At 47.3% G+C, this 16,422-nt stretch overlaps 1 protein-coding gene across 5 annotated transcripts in view; it reads right to left on the bottom strand.

The window, feature by feature from the left end:
• PHACTR1 (phosphatase and actin regulator 1) overlaps positions 1–16,422 on the bottom strand; it is a 485,326-nt gene that overhangs the window by 57,687 nt on the left and 411,217 nt on the right. For all 5 annotated transcript variants that reach the window (XM_059688650.1, XM_059688648.1, XM_059688649.1 and 2 more), the window contains one exon: positions 9,506–9,827. In XM_059688650.1, the coding sequence (XP_059544633.1) occupies positions 9,506–9,827 (322 nt within the window). The remainder of the gene's footprint in view (positions 1–9,505; positions 9,828–16,422) is intronic.

Raw genomic sequence — 16,422 nt, 5'->3', positions numbered from 1 at the left:
GTTCCCCTTTTGGTAGCTCCAAATGATATAATTTTCCTGACAAATGTAACAGGAATGAGCATGCAAAAACCCGAGGGCATTCAGGACACTCACAAGATGCTGGACAGCTGCACCGCTGTGGGATATTTCCGTTCTACTCCACAAGCGGGCTGCACAGCTCAGGTGGAAGGAGCAGGGCATCCTGCAAACCACCGCAGTAGCTAACACGCTGTTCCCCACGGGGCCTGTCAGAGTGCTTTGTACATGTTCATTATCTCACTCTTCACAAAAGCATGCAGGTAGGAACAGTATTGTTATTATCTTGATTTTATGCACCACAAATTCAAAACGACGTGAAATATAATAATCATCTGTATAAGGGAAAGCACAGATGCTCACAGAACTCGACTACTCTTTCGCTATGAATTCTGCTGTGGGGAGCCCCGGGTTAAGGCTACTGTGGAGCAGAGGTGGGTCTGAATTCTGGGCTGGAGCCGTACAGCAGGTTTAGTGTGAGCAGCATGTGGCTGGGGGCAAGTAGGGGTGCAGAGAGACTAGGATGCGAGACAGGAGAGAATAATTACAGAGCTGGCTAGCCCAGCCCTGGATAATGGAGTGTTGTCAGTGAGGAGGAGTGCAGTGGGTTTATTGTGGCCGCATTAATGATGTGTTTCTTTAGGACAGAAAGACATCACCATAAACGCCCCCCCCCCAACCCCCCGCTCTCTCTCTCTCTCTTCAGTTCCCTGTCCCCACTGTACAAAATGTATCAGTCACTGGCTTATCATCTATTTCTTCCACTGAAAGGTAACCTGTCAAGGAGGTGGACTTTGTTTTGTCCTCCCTGTCTCCCTAGAGGATGCCACAGCCTGAATATCTTCCTTCATGAAAATGATGGAAGGACAGCAAAGGATAAACAGTTGTTTACCTAAAACAGGAGGGCTGCTACTTACAGGAGATATACTACAAATAGAAGACTTCAGACAGCTGGAGAGTAAATGGCTGTCTTCAACTGGTCAAAAGCATGCATTTCACACTCTCTTCATTATGCCCCATGACATGCCAGGGAAGTGAGACGCTTTCTCCCCTCCCCTCTGTACTGCTGCATCATGAAGAGCATGCAATGAGTCCTCTGATTGGAAAATTCAACTCTCTTCTTCAGCTCTTCTGAACCGAGTAGGAGACACATAGATGGAAAAAACAAGGGCCCCTCTCAGATCCCCTTCACCTTCCCCCAGTTCCCTACATTTACATAGTCACACTGCTAAGCATCTCTACCTTTCCTTTTTGTTATGAGTGAGGGACAGGCAGCTTATTTTTAATAATTCATAAAGAAATGAAGGCCAAGACATCTACAACATTTTAAGGTCATGACAGCACTCGGCCCCTTTTCAGGGAGCTTTATAACCCTGGCTTTATCTCCATCACGTGGCAACAGGCAGGTGCAGAATAGAGCAGGTGACTCAGAGTGGGTGGGGTTACAGCTGATCAAACACCTTTGATACTTTTGTAGAAAATCAGGGGCAGGTTTTGAAATTAAAAATCACTGTGCATTTTAAATCCTTAATCTTCACCGAAAATACCTGGAAACCATTTCGCCATCACTTCTAAAGAAAATCGTGTAATAAAGGAACGTTGCTTTCAGGTGTCTAATTTCAAATGCAACATTGTGAAAATGAAAAAAAAAAGACATTAATCTCTTCCAAGGACAGAGAAAATGTGTTATATACAAATATGACAAGGAAAATGAAATTAAAGTTCAAGAGGACCAGTTTTTATAATTTAGTCTGCACGAGCTATGAAGGGAGTTTTCAGAGGGGAGAGAGAACAATCAGCCGTTTTCTTCTGAGAGACCAAAAATGTGTGAGAAACTGTGCTACAAATTGCAGTGCCCGAGGCTGAGGCTGAAAAATGACAGAAATAACACTGCAACCCAAGAACAGAGTTAATCAGCTTTATTTTAGGACAGCAGGCACACACTGTGTTTCATCATGGCCTAGGATTAGCCTTCTGAGATTAAAACTCAATATTAGAGCCTTTGTGTTTTGTTGGATTTCTGTCAGCAAGAAACTATGCCCTTCTATATAAAGACGGGGGTCCTGAGCGTCCTGGAGTAGAGGCTGTGTTTTGAGCTTCTTCTTTTGCTAGCAGTGGTAATGAATTCAAATGAATTCATTCACACCCTTACTCTGTCCTTGCAGGGCGGAATGACCCACATTTCTGAAATATGGCCTGGACTTGGGATGTGATGAATAACACAGTAAGACATGCAGAGCTTGCCCTCTAGCCCACCCTTCCCTGCATTCCCCATCTCTGATGTAGGAGCCACACAGTGATGGCTCTTTCACAAGACTTTATCCCTAGACATGAGCCAACGTCCTAGATCACGCTTGGTTGGATGGTGGTGCCAGGAGGGCAGGACGTGGAGTGAGGAGGCTGATGTTTGAGTCCCAGCTGGGCCATTCACTAAGTGTGCATCTGGGTCTCCAGTTCCTCATCAGTGAAATGGAGAAACCTATTTGCCCACCTCACAGGCCACTTCGAGATCAGAGGATAATGCTGGTGCTGTTGTGCTTAAATAACACCAATGCGGGTAGTTGTTGCTTTAGCAGGGATGGGCTTAAACACTGGCAATAAACCAGTCGTTATGGATATTATTTGTTAGTTTATTAAAAACACTTCCTTTACTGCTTTTATATTTCTGGCCTGTAAAATCTTACTGGACAATGGTTTGTAAGATCAAAGAATCACTATTCATTGGGCAAGGCAGATTTCAACTGACGTACACATAGGAATTCAGGTGTGGATTCTCTCTCTCTTTTGAAAATACACTTCCTTTTTACTAGAAATCCTCTTAATTCTTCAAAGGATGTTAATGGTTTATATAGTCTCATTTTCACCTTCCTCCAATCAGTCTGCTTGCCAACCTTGCAGGGGACAATCTCTCTTGCTCAGTGTGAAAGAACTTTGTACTGAAATCTCATCATGCCCCTTGGAATAGCAGTTAAACGGTAAAACAGTAACTACAGGAAGCCACTTACAGATAATAAATATATGCTTTAAACTCAAAGAATTGACCTCAAGGAAGAGACTGATAAAACTCTGACCTTAAAGGGTTAGGGACAAATGTTGAACCAGAACTGCAGATTTTAAAGAAAAAGGAACATAAGAAAAAGGAATCTTTCCCTGAAAACATAGTTCACTTAAAAATGTATGCCATTTGCATGATGATAAACAAAATGCTGAACTTCTTCAAATATGCCGCTTCACAAGCAAGTAACACTCAGCCCTTCAGAGTTTAGTTCTTGCTAGGGCACCAATGCACCTCTGCTGATCATCCTGGGATACTCTTATTTGCAGGTGGAAACATCATTAACATAAGCCAATGCAGCAAATGTCAGACTGTTAGGGCTACAAGAAACCCATCAAATTCAGGACCAAGAATTCATCGTTAGAATTTCTCGTGACCCTTGAGGTCACATGAAGAAAATCATTGTCACCATGAAATGTATTTATACTAGGATAATGAATGATGTGCACTCTTTGAAAGGCCTAAAATATTTATGGAATAAGAGAATTGTAGAGATTGAAGGAATATTGGGGACTACTGATTTTAATTTTTCCTGTCCAGTTTTGAAATTATTATATTCTCAATATTCTTGAAGGTAGTAATTTAATTCCCAGCTAGTAGAACTGATCAACTGAATTAAGATGGGAATGAAAATAGTGGCTGATTAGGATTTGAAGCCTGAATTCCTAGATTGATGCCAACTAGATCACAGAGCTTACTACAGATATTAAAAGTAAATATTGCATAATATTTGAGATGATGAAATGTCATCTTCAAAAAAGATATGAATTATCACTAGAGAGAAAACAAATGAAAACAATCTAATTTGAGGAAACTGATACAAACAAAATCTACAATAAGATAGATTTGCAATTTAAAGGCAATTTAAAAAATATATTTTTATTGATTTCAGGGAGGAAGGGAGGGGGAGAGAGAAATAGAAACATCAATGATGAGAGAGGATTACTGGTCGGCTGCCTCTTGCTCACTCCCAACTGGGCATCAAGCCTGCAACCTGGGCATGTGCCCTGACTGAAATTGAACCATTACCTCCTGGTTATAGGTCAATGCTCAACCACTGAGCCATGCTGGCTGGGCTGCAGGCAACTTTTGTGTGCTATAAAATTTTGCTCCAAATTATAGGGTGCTCCAAAAAATGTATACACACTTTAAATAACTATAAAGACAATATTTATTTAAATACATTTCATTTTCAAAATTGAGCTATCAGCTGTTAAAATGTGTATACATTTTTATAGGACACTATTTTTTGGACACTTACTGTTTGCTACTCAATAAGATGAGTGATTTGAATTAAGTCACTTGTTCTTCACAAACAACTCTAATGAGGTGGTTATTAATATTCCTGTTTTAAACACGAGGAATCGAAGGCAAAAGGAAGTGACATCTCTGAGACGGAAACCCTGGCGGTTAGATTCTGGAACCCATGCACTCAGCCATGGTCGGGGGGGCGAGGGGGGGGGGCTGTCTCCATCGTGGCCACACTGCCTAGGGCAGCCCTGTAACACTGGATAAATATGGAACTCTCTAACTTTGCTTCAGCCACTTTCTAGTTCTCTCCTTCAGCACTGTCCCATCAAATCTGGTGAGTCAATGTTGTCCCTATCTAACATGTCATTTTTTCATGTCATCAAGCAGGGTTCAGATTAGGGTAATGATTGAGAACCTCATACAAATTAGAACAGATTTTTAAAAATCTTGGGAGAATATAAGATAGTAAAGGGTCTAGAAACCATCTCAATACATGATTACATGAACTTGGGATTATTAGTATACAGGAGGGAAGTAAGATAAAGTAAATGGTGGTTATCTTCAAGAATTTGAAAGACTTTCACAGTAAAAGAAGATTAGAAATAAGACTGGGGGTTATAATAAGTAAAACTTTTAGCTGAATGTAATAAAGAACTGTGTAATAATCAGACCTTGTTGATAATGGAATGGGTTATCTTGGGACCTAAGGAGGTTCCCTTTCTCTAAGAGACGAGAAGACAAATGATTAGGAACACTGCAATGGTGGGCTGCTTGCCTGGTCCTCAAGGTCCATTTTAATTAAAATATGACTATTGATTCAAATGTATGGTTTCTGAAGTCAGACATTAAAGCTGTTTAATTCTTCATTAAATTTTCCTGTTAACTATAGTGTTTCATTAGAGTCGTAATGGAAGTCTGGGCTAACACCCTACAGGTGACATTCTGGTACTCAGGGCCTTTGGAGGCAGAGTGCCAAAGTGATCGGTAATGTTACCTTCTTCTCGTGGTATTTTTTGGGGTTACTGGGAATTGCTAGGAGAAGAGAGAAAATAATTGTTCCCTTCTGTATTAAACTTGGTAAGAACAAGAATGAAGTCACGTTGACAGGGAGAATTCTTAGAAAATAAAAAAATGGCAACATCACTGGAGATAGTGGCAGTTCCTGCACTCAACTGACAGTTCCTGCACTCAACTGTGACCTTGTTCTGCTCCCAGGTCCTGTCAGGACTCCTGGAAGACAATGTGGATGCTCAGAAAAATCTCCCAATCTGTATTTGTTTGGGAATAAAGGCTTCCTTTTTCTGAAGGGCCACCTTGCTAAAGTGATATTTGCATTCATGCCCTATGTCCGGCTGGTCTATCAGAACAACCCTAGGCCTTGACCTCGGCTGAGGGGGGAGGAGACAGAGGAGGTAAGAAGAGCCTGGGGATTGCCTAGGCTCAGCTGCCAAGTCATGCTGTCTTCCTGTCCACCCCCACCTCCCATAATATCACAACACCTCCCCTCCCGCCACCCCGATTTGTTCTCAAGGATTCATTCTGATAAAGAACCTGCCTCGGTTTAGGTCAACAAACCGACCCACTGATCTACAGTGAACTGAAATATCCTAGGAATACACAGAAATTACTGAACCAAGAAACACTGTGTAACTTGTTGGGCAGTGCTTTCAACAGAACCTTTGAAAATGTCATGCTTTAAGTGGAAATGTATTTAGCAATATCCTCCTAGTATACTGTCCTGAGTATCTTTTTCAGTTGATTAAAGCTCCCAAGAGATAGAAAAACTTCCTGGATGTATAGTAGACATGGGGACAAGAAATGATGCTGACCATGAGCTGCCTTTGGGAAAGCAGTTGCACTAGAGTAGAAAGAGTTCTGGATGTGTAGCAGATAGACCCGGGCTGGAAGGCGTGGCCTTGAAGGACTGCTGAGGGCAGTGCTTGCCAGTATGTCTATGGGGCAGGGCCACTTTTGTTGGTTGGTTGGCTTATTTACATATTTTAATTTTCAATCCATCACAAATGGATGTTTTTATAAAATATAACAAATATAAAAAGTTAAATTCTTTTTTATTATAAGATTCAACAGACATAACATTAGCCTGTCAAATGGTCATAAACATGTGTAAAGGCTGCAGATGGGCAACAAGCAGTTTGCGGATCACTCTTTGAGTAGCTGGCCTTGGGGAACTCAGCCTTCCTTAGTTTCTCCACTTAGTCTCTCAACGTAGTGTGAGCATTCAGATGATAACAAAGGTGTGTAATCAACTAAAAAGTGTCATCCATGTTAAATTTGCATTGTCCTCATTATCATAACAGTAGTTGAAAATGATGACAAGGGGCCAAATACATTTTTTTGTTCTTCTGTGAAGGTAGCTATTAATGTGGCACAATAAAGTTAGAATACCTAGTGGCAGTGACTTCCCTTGAGCCAACAATTTCCCAAATACAGAATGCTTGGCCCAGAGGCAGTTGGAAAACTGCACCAGAAAGCTCCTGAAGCATCCTCCTTGTCCCTGGCTCTCTGACTGGTGAACAGCTGGAACCTCACAGTGACATCTTCCTCCCGTAGGGCCCAGTCAACAGAGGCCACTAACCTAGGACAGGCATTAAGGGTCCCAGCTCAGACACACCCTTCCCACCAGATTGCCACTTCCTTCTTGTCAGGCCAGGGAACTAGGTCAAGGAACATGTCTTGGAATCATAGTGGGAAATTATGTGTGTATACTTTCTTTAAAAAATTTTTTAAAACTCGATTTCAGAGAGGAAGGGAGAGGGAGAGAGAGCCAGAAACATCAATGATGAGAGAAAATCATTGATCGGTTGCCTCCTGCAGGCCCTCTACTGGGGATTGAGCCCACACTCTGGGCATGTGCCCTGACCAGGAATCGAACTGTGACCTCCTGGCTCATAGGTCAACACTCAACCACTGAGACACACTGGTTGGGCTATGTGTGTATACTTTCAAGAAATGTTAAGGCCTATCCTATCTAATAAAAGAGAAACATGGTAATTAGCGTATGACCGCTACCCTTCCCATTGGCTAATCAGGACAATATGCAAATTAACTGCCAGCCAAGATGGCGGCCGGCAGCCAGGCAGCTTAAAGTGAACATGAGGCTTGCTTGCTTCAGTGACGGAGGACTCCAACATTCCCTGCCTGCCACTGCAGGCCTCTGAGCTGCAACTCTAAGCAACTATGTTACAAATATAGAAGCTAAACAGAACTCCAGAAACCTGCTTTAGTCTGCCGGGCTTCAGCCAGCAGGATCACAACATTGTCTCAAATACAGAAGGTAAACAAAGGCCAGAAACCTGCTTTCAGCAGCGGAGGCCTAAGAGCTGGAGCCAAGCCTCAAAGCTAAAGCTGGCCCAGAATAAAAAAAAAAAAGAAAAAAAGGAGCAGTTGGGAGCTATAGTCACCCACCAGCCTGAAAACAGCCCTCAGCCCCTCACTCAGACTGGCCAGGCACCCCAGTGGGGACCCCCACCCTGAAGGGTGTGTGACCAGCTGCAAACAGCCATCATCCCTCACCCAGGCTGGCCAGGCACCCCAGTGGGGACCCCCACCCTGATCCAGGACACCCTTCAGGGCAAACCAGCCAGCCCCACCCATGCACCAGGCCTCTATACTATATAGTAAAAGGGTAATATGTCTCCCAGCACCAGGATCAGCAGAGCTGAGAGGCCTCCCGGCACTGGGATCAGCATGACAGGGGCCAGCGCCCAAACCCCCTGATTGCCCTGCAGCTCTGTGTGTGACAGGGGGCGGGGCCACAACCTCCCTATCCGCCCTGCTCTGTTCCTGACAGGGGAAGGCGCCTCAACCCCCTGATCAGCCCTGCTCTGTGCCTGATAGGGGGGAGCTCCCCAACCCCCTGATCGCCCTGCGGCTCTGTGTGTGACAGGGTGCGGTGCCCCAACCCCCCCGCCCCCCGCCACGTGTCCTGCTCTGTGTGTGACGGGGTAGAGCCATAGCCTCCCCATCGGCCCTGCCCTGAGTGTGAGTGTGGCGGTGCTCCAACCCCTGATTGGCCCTGCTCTGTGGGTGATAGAGGGCAGCGCCCCAACCCCCCTCCCCACGGGCCCTGCTCTGTGTGTGATGAGGTAGAACCATAACCTCCCGAGCGGCCCTGCCCTGAGTGTGACAGTGGCAGCGCCCCAACCCCCTGATTGACCCTGCTCTGTGGGTGATAGAGGGCGGCACCCCAACCCCCTGATCCGCCCTGCCCTGAGTGTGACAGGGGGCTGTGCCCCAACTCCCCTATCGGCCCTACTCTGTGAGTGACAGGGGGGAGCTCCTCAACCCCCTGATAGGCCCTGCTCTGTGCATGACAGGAGGGAGCTCCCCAACCCCTTGATTGACCCTGCTCTGTGCGTGACAAGGTACGGAGCCCCAACCCCCCTGATGGGCCCTGCTCTGTGCGTGACAGGGGGTGGCGCCACAACCTCCCCATCGACCCTGCCTTGAGTGTGACAGGGGGCGGTGTCCCAACCCCCCAATCAGCCCTACCCTGAGCGTGACTAAGGGTGGCATCGCAACCTCCCAATCCGCCCTGCTCTGTGCATGACAGGGGAAGGCGCCCCAACTCCCCAATCGGCCCTGCTCTGAGCCCGACCAGGGGCTGCACCTAGGGATTGGGCCTTCCCTCTGCCACCTGGGAGCAGGCCTAAGACAGCAGGTTGCTATCTCCCAAGGGGTCCCAGACTGCGAGAGGGCACAGGCCGGGTTGAGGAACCCCCCTCCCCCCAAGTGCACAAATTTTTGTGCACCGGGCCTCTAGTCTATAATAAAAGCATAATATGCTAATTAGACCCAACAGCCGAATGACCTTCCAGACGTCCTTCTGGATGACCTTCCGGACGAAGCCCGGACTGTGAGGGCCAAGCCCCTTGCACAAATTTCATGCATCGGGCGTCTAGTAGAAATATAATATGTGTTAACATATATGTCACTTATTCTTTTTGATAAATGTGATTGTTACATAGTTTGGCAATTGGCCAACATGATTCTTTTTTTTTTTCTATACTTTTCGTGACATTCAGAATTTGGTCTGATTTTACTTTCAAACTTTTCCCCTAGTGGCCTTCACAGACCTGAATCATGATCAAATACACAGCCTTTCTTCTCCCTCTTCCCCAGCCAAGTACATCCTCCATCCTCCATCCCCCCGGCTCCCATTACCTTTCCAGCCTCTGCATGGTCATAGCCAGCGTCTTGTTCAGCTCGTCTATCATCCTGCAGCTGGAGGGGTGCATGGGGAGGGAGCCGCTGGCGGAGGGGTGGTGCTGGCCAAGGCTGCCATACTGCAGCTGGTGCTGGATCTGGGATGGCAGGACCGTGTGGTGGTGCTGGGCCCCACCTTGCTGGCCGCTCTTCTGGGCTGCGTAGGATGCCAGCGAGAGGTCTGGCCCTCCTACAGGCATACAGATCATGACTTTCTTTGGAGGTAGCGGAGGTGACAGTTTCACTGGCAGACAAGGCAATTTCACAGGGGCTCCAGGATCTGTGGCAGAAGGTGAGAGACAGGTGTGAGTTTTGGGGTAAGAAACCCAGAACATTGCACATGCCAACCTTGGGCTGTGGCTTTCAGGGATAAAATGCACCCACTGAAGACACAGCAGGATGAGAGCTCTCAGCAAACACCCATCATCTCCTTTCCTGCTTAACGTGTGCTGGCTGCAAGGGCCCTCGGGACGCAGGCATTAGTGGTGCCTGTCATACAGCTGTCAGGCTGAGGGTCAACAGCAGCTGTGCACCCTCTGCTCAGGGAAACCCATGGACCTTTGAGACCTGCTCCAGAATGCCCCATGATGCCTACAACTTGGCCATCATGATGTGGACGTATCCTTTCAGCTGGTACTTTCTAACAGGCAAGAGACTGGAAGTCAGCCCTAGGTTCAAGTCCACTAACAGCATACCACTCCACCGGTGACTTTAACGATGCACCCTCCATCCCCTCATCTGTAACCTGGGGATGATCTCCACACCTGGGAGGATCTGCTGTCACAGAGAGCTCTGGTGCCCCGTATGGGGGTGAGCTGTGAGCACGGGGGCTGGCCTGGCCCACCCACTCACATGGCATCCATGACGGGCTGTTCAAACTGTAGGGAGGCTCCAACAGGCACTCAGGGGCCCGATGGAACTGGCCTCCACCCAACCCCCTGGTTCCATGACAGTGGCACTGAAACTTCCCAGAGATGCTCTGAATCGGGGGACACTTAGGGTTAGACCAGCCCTCATAGCGTCTCTAGGATGACCTTGCAGTCTTCTGCTGTACCCTACATTCCTGGGCATCATCTAGCATGGGGAGGGGGTGAGGGGAGGAGGCATGGCTGAGTTGTTCTGGTTGCAGGCTGCACGGCCAGGAGGTGGGCAAGTATAGTCCACTTCACACCTGGTGCTCATGCCGGGAGCAGCGCTGGGCTCAACTCTTGGTCTTTGAGGCTCTAGGTTTTCTCCAACCATCTGTGTGCTTTGAGGGTGGCAGTATAACCGCCACAGTCCTGCCAAAATGACATTCCTAGAGCACAAATCTGACCGTGTCGCTCCTCAGTTAAAAACCTGCCAGTGACCTAGGACTAAAGCTCAGCTTTGACAGAGAACTCAAGGCTCCCATGGTCTCCTTGCTGATCACTTCATCTCCTCATGTTCACGCTTCACCTCTCTGAAGTCCGCTCAGTTCCTCCAGTTGGAAATAGCCTCTCCCATCTTACTTCTGATCAGCCTTTCTTACCACATGTACTGCTTTTCTCCCCTGGATTTCACTTATTTTTTCGCCCCCAAATTGAGTCTCCATCCCCAGCTCACTCCTACCAGGTGGCCTTTGTCCCTCACATTCTCACAGGACTGTTGCCGTCCTCCCTGGCTCCCCATGCTCAGTGGCCACCTCTTCTATTTCACAGAGAAACCAAGGTGAGCCCCCATGGGTCCTCTTCCCTTTGATCAGGCCTTGTTCTTACCCTGACCCACAGGCATCGCCCTCACTCCTGAACCCACAGGCATCGCCCTCACTCCTGAACCCACAGGCATCACCCTCACTCCTGAACCCACAGGCATCGCCCTCACTCCTGAACCCACAGGCATCACCCTCACTCCTGAACCCACAGGCATCGCCCTCACTCCTGAACCCACAGGCATCACCCTCACTCCTGAACCCACAGGCATCGCCCTCACTCCTGAACCCACAGGCATCGCCCTCACTCCTGAACCCACAGGCATCACCCTCACTCCTGAACCCATAGGCATCGCCCTCACTCCTGAACCCACAGGCATCGCCCTCACTCCTGAACCCATAGGCATCGCCCTCACTCCTGAACCCATAGGCATCGCCCTCACCCCTCACTCCTGAACCCACAGGCACCACCCTCACTCCTGAACCCACAGGCATCGCCCTCACTCCTGAACCCACAGGCACCACACTCACTCCTGAACCCACAGGCATCACCCTCACTCCTGAACCCACAGGCATAGCCCTCACTCCTGAACCCACAGGCACCACCCTCACTCCTGAACCCACAGGCACTGCCCTCACTCCTGAACCTCTGAGCTCCCTAAATCACCTGGCATTTCCATACCCCTGGGCCTTTGTCACTTTCCTTCAAATTGGGACTTTCTCTCTTCTGTCTTCTTAGTCAATTCCTACTCTACCTTCAAGATCCAGCTCAAAAATGTCCTCTCCTGAAAAATTTCCGTGATCGTTACATCACTCCTTTCATCCTGCACCCACGGGACCCACTTGGGCACGCGATGTCAGTGCCGACATTGTCAGTATGTCATCAGAGCCAGCACTTACACCAGGCCCATTATGTGCCCCATGTTGTTCTATGCTTTTCATGTCTAACCAATTTTATCCTCACAACAAGCCTGTGACGTGGACACTGTTATTATCTCACTTTTACAGACAACGTCACTACGCTCTGAAGACTCCGAACTGAGCCTCCTGTTTACATAGCCGGCTCCTCTGGAGAACAAAGACCGTGAACAATTTGTCATTATATCCTTAGCATCTTGAACAGGTGCCCAGCTCACACAGCAAGAGGCTGAAAACATGTTTACAGAATGAGCTGAAACCATGATTCTCTTGTGAGGGAGGAATTCACACCTTCGCAGAAGATAGGCTAGGAGGCAGAAATGAACATAAAATGGATCACAGTTCTGGGATCACGCAGCTGTGGATGCATGGACACTAAACTGCTGATTCTACAGCCGTGACACAGAAAAGCCCTATGGTTCCAAGGGGCCTGATGAGATGGCTCCCCTAACACCAAAATGTGAATTAATCATAACCACAAGGCTCCCTCAAGCTCTCCGCCTAAGGCTCATCCTGTTCGACCACCCCCCCCCCCCCCCCCATGCACAGGACACAGTGGTGCTAATTCCAAAGTGGCTGAGAGCAGAAACTCACCACCTTTGTCCTGTTCCTATTAAAGGAAGCATTCCCGGGGCTCTTCGACTTTTAGCACAAACCTAGCAAATGCAATGTGTCTGGAAGTGTTAAAGCTCTACGTCAGGGACCCTTAACCCATGATTCCCTCATCTGTGGGTCCAGCTGTCTGTCTATGGTAGGCAGATGCTCAGATGCTTGGGCAGGAGAAAGCAGAGCCAGGAGGCGGCATGGAGCTGTCTGCCCAGGAAGGCACAGTGATGACATTGGTTCTGTCCACCTTGTGAAGCTCTAACTTCCTGCGCACCCTCCTCCACAGCGTTACTTATCATACTTCCATAGCAAAGCCTACTTGGCTTCATCACTGGAGAAACAGCCAAGTGTATGCCAGGAATTCTATCAAAACAAAGCAAGGAGGAAATGACCAGTGGGACCAAGTTAGTGGAGATGGTTGTTTATTGTCCCAGACCCGCTAGGGCCTCAGAGGACCCTCTCTTCCCCTCTCCTGCCTACATCTTCCTTTTGGTTGTTTCATTAGACATGAGCATACATTTAAGAGGGACAGACAATGAAATTTTGTCTCAAGCAACAAATACTTAATCAGAAGTTTAGCTTTTCCTAACTGTGGATTCATTCAATGTATTAGACCCCTCTGTCCTCCTCCTTGCTGGTTTTGGCTTTGCCTTATGTGAAATGTATGCATTTGTTAGACGATAAATAAACATATCCCAATACTCACTTCTGTTCAGCAAGGCACTGACATTCCTGTAGTCAGAACCACAGAGGGAGATGAATGGACTGGTGCTGTGCTGCATGCCACCCACCTTTTCTTTCCAAGATACCAAATTCTTAGCGTAGTTGTGAGGGTGAGACAAGACAATGTGGACATGCTTTGTGAATTACAAAGCACTACAGGCATTCACAGTGTGACTAGCAAGGTTCTTCTCACACCTGTGGGAGTTCACCTGGCCTCATGCTTCTCAGGCTGGGGTGTGAAGGTGGAACCCAAGGAAGCAACAGAGAGTAAAGTGTTTCTGTTATACAGGGAGGGCAAAAGTAGGCGTACACTTGTTTGTATGGAAAATCATACAATCATGAATAAATAATAATGCAAGGAAAAAACTCTGTATTTCATGTACTCACAACCGTAAGCCCACTTTTGCCCACCCCTGAAGTAAGCAGGGAAAAACCAGGTGAAAGTGAATCAAGCAGCAGAGCAAAGAGGCTTGCAAAGGACCATCATTGCAGTCTGTCATGTTTGACAGAGAGCTGCAGGAAGGGCAAAAGGCAGGGCCATGCAGGTCTCAGTGTGTGTCCATGCGCGGGTCTGCATCGGTACTGAGAGCTAGTGGCAAAGAATGCATTCTGGAGGTGAGAAAACCTGGATTCACTAGCTGGGAAAGATGGCTAACATTTTTTGGGACTTAGGCTTTTTTACCTCTAAAAATCCAGGGATAAAAACAACTCCTTTACCTTGATAGCCCCTCACTGAGTTGCGGGGTGACACTTAAGGATTGTCTGAGGCCTCCCTCTACCTCTTGCGTTTACAATGACGACAGTGGCTGGCCCTGCTGGGGGCGCACAGAGCTCCCTGCTTGCCGACTTAGAAATGGATGAGTCCTCTGCAGCCAGACTGATCAAGATGCAGTGTATTCATAAAACTGTCTCTGTTGATGGAGTGGAAGGAGCAAAAACAACCCGTCCAGAGAACAAGGAAAATAAACCCAAACTGTGAGTGTCAAAGAGCCATAAAACCCAAGGGGGCTGTATTTCCAAACATGACACTGCTCTGGACAAGGAAAAATGAAACCCGCAGATTACTTCTGCAGTCGGTTCTCCGGCCAGAGGACTGTAGAATGAGTCTGGGCTAAGTGATCACACCCCCAGCCTCTCTTCTCACTTAATTAACACCTGCTGCAGAAGCCATCTGTAACTGCTGATGTATCACATGTACTTGTTAATGATAGTAGCACTTAGTGTCTTAATGAAAAAAAGATGTAAGAATTTCCCAGTTATTTGCTGGTTCCAGCAGGTCAGAACTTCTGGCCTCCTTTCATAGCTACAGACATTCTCCCCAAAGGCATAAAGGGCATAGGACGTGTGCTAAGAACTTAAAGAAGAGTCCAGTATCACCCAGACTCCCCTGGCTGCAAGAGAGGCACTCAGTGCCTGGCTGGTATGGCTCAGTGGTTGAGCATCAACCTATGGACCAAGAGGTCATGGTTCCATTCCTAGTCAGGGCACATGCCTGAGTTGCAGGCTCGATCCCCAGTAGGGAACGTGCGGGCAGGAGGCAGCAATCAAGGATTCTGTCTCATCATCGATGTTTCTATTTCTCTCTCCCTCTCTCTTCCACTCAAAAATCAACAAAAATATATTAAAAAAGAAAAGAAAGATGCTCAGAGGAACTCCATCAATTTCTCCAGGCCAGCCTAGGGATTCTGTGGCAGTCCTTGGTCAAATGCCTGTGAAGGCAACCTGCGTTGACTGACCCTTTGTGATGAGAGGGGTGGTGTGGTGGGAAACAAGAGTAACAAAGAAGCTGTGTCCCCGTCAACCTGGCCTGCTCTCCCAAGCCTGGTCAGCACACGGGGACTGCAGCAAGTGTCGGACGTTTGTGAGGAATCTGTCCTGACGCCTTCCAGACAGGCTCTTAGGGCACAGGCAGCTCCAGCGCCAGCAGCCGGCTTTGGATGGGGATTGGAAAGACCCACTTTCCACAAAGGAACATTTCCGTTTGTGAACTGAGCCCCCCGAAGACCACCTGGAGGGTGCCAGCTGAGAGGAACATGCTCCCTAAGGTAGTGGGCTGGGCAGTGTGGGCGGGGTCACTTGCTGGCAGTCACTGGGGCATGTTACCTCTGCAGAGCAAGCAGTTAAATTAGTTTTTATTTTATTTTATTTTTTAGAAGATTTTATTATAGGTTTATTTATTTATTAATATTCAATTTATTGGGGTAACATTGGTCAACATGATCATATGTTTCAGGTGTGAGTGTCTATGTTATAAGATCTGTATATTGCACCGTGTGCCCACCACTCAAAGTCAATTCTTCTCCTGTCACCATATATTAGGCCCCCCCTTTACTCCCCATCCCCTTCCCTCTGGCAACCACCACACTGCTGCCTGGGTTCACAAGCTTCAGTTTTATACCCCACATATGAGTGAAATCATGTTTCTTAGCTTTTGCTGACTGACCTATTTCACTTAGTATAATATTCACAAGGTCCATCTATGTTGTTGAGATTTTTTTTTTAAAAGTAAAATTACACATATTCATTGTTAGGAAACTGCCCTCAAAGAGTTAAAACTGTAGCTGTCCCTGTAATCATGAGAACCGAATCTGACAGAGAAGTATTTTGTTGGAATTTTTAAATCACCTATATAAAAACACATGATATTAGTTTGTTTCTGCAGCAATGACGAATGCTGTTGCCCCCAGGGAGACTGAGTGAAGAGAGTGCTATTTCTTAAATGTACCATGCCTCACACTCACGTGCCCCTGTGGACCCTGCTTCTCATTGCACAGCATCCTCCTCTACCACCCCTACCCATCACATTTGTACTCATTTTAAGGTCTGTCTCAAATACATCCTTTTCTATGACACTTTTTTTTTATTCTTCCAAAATGATTTGCTCTCTTACCATTTTAATTTCTTTACAGCCATGTTTATACATCTCCATATGAACTGTTTCCTACAGTTTACAGCTGCC

This window comes from Myotis daubentonii, chromosome 3 (genome assembly GCF_963259705.1).
Source record: "Myotis daubentonii chromosome 3, mMyoDau2.1, whole genome shotgun sequence".
Taxonomy (NCBI): Eukaryota; Metazoa; Chordata; class Mammalia; order Chiroptera; family Vespertilionidae; genus Myotis; species Myotis daubentonii.
Note: the sequence above shows the minus strand (reverse complement) of the source record. Positions and strands in the feature narration are given on the sequence as shown.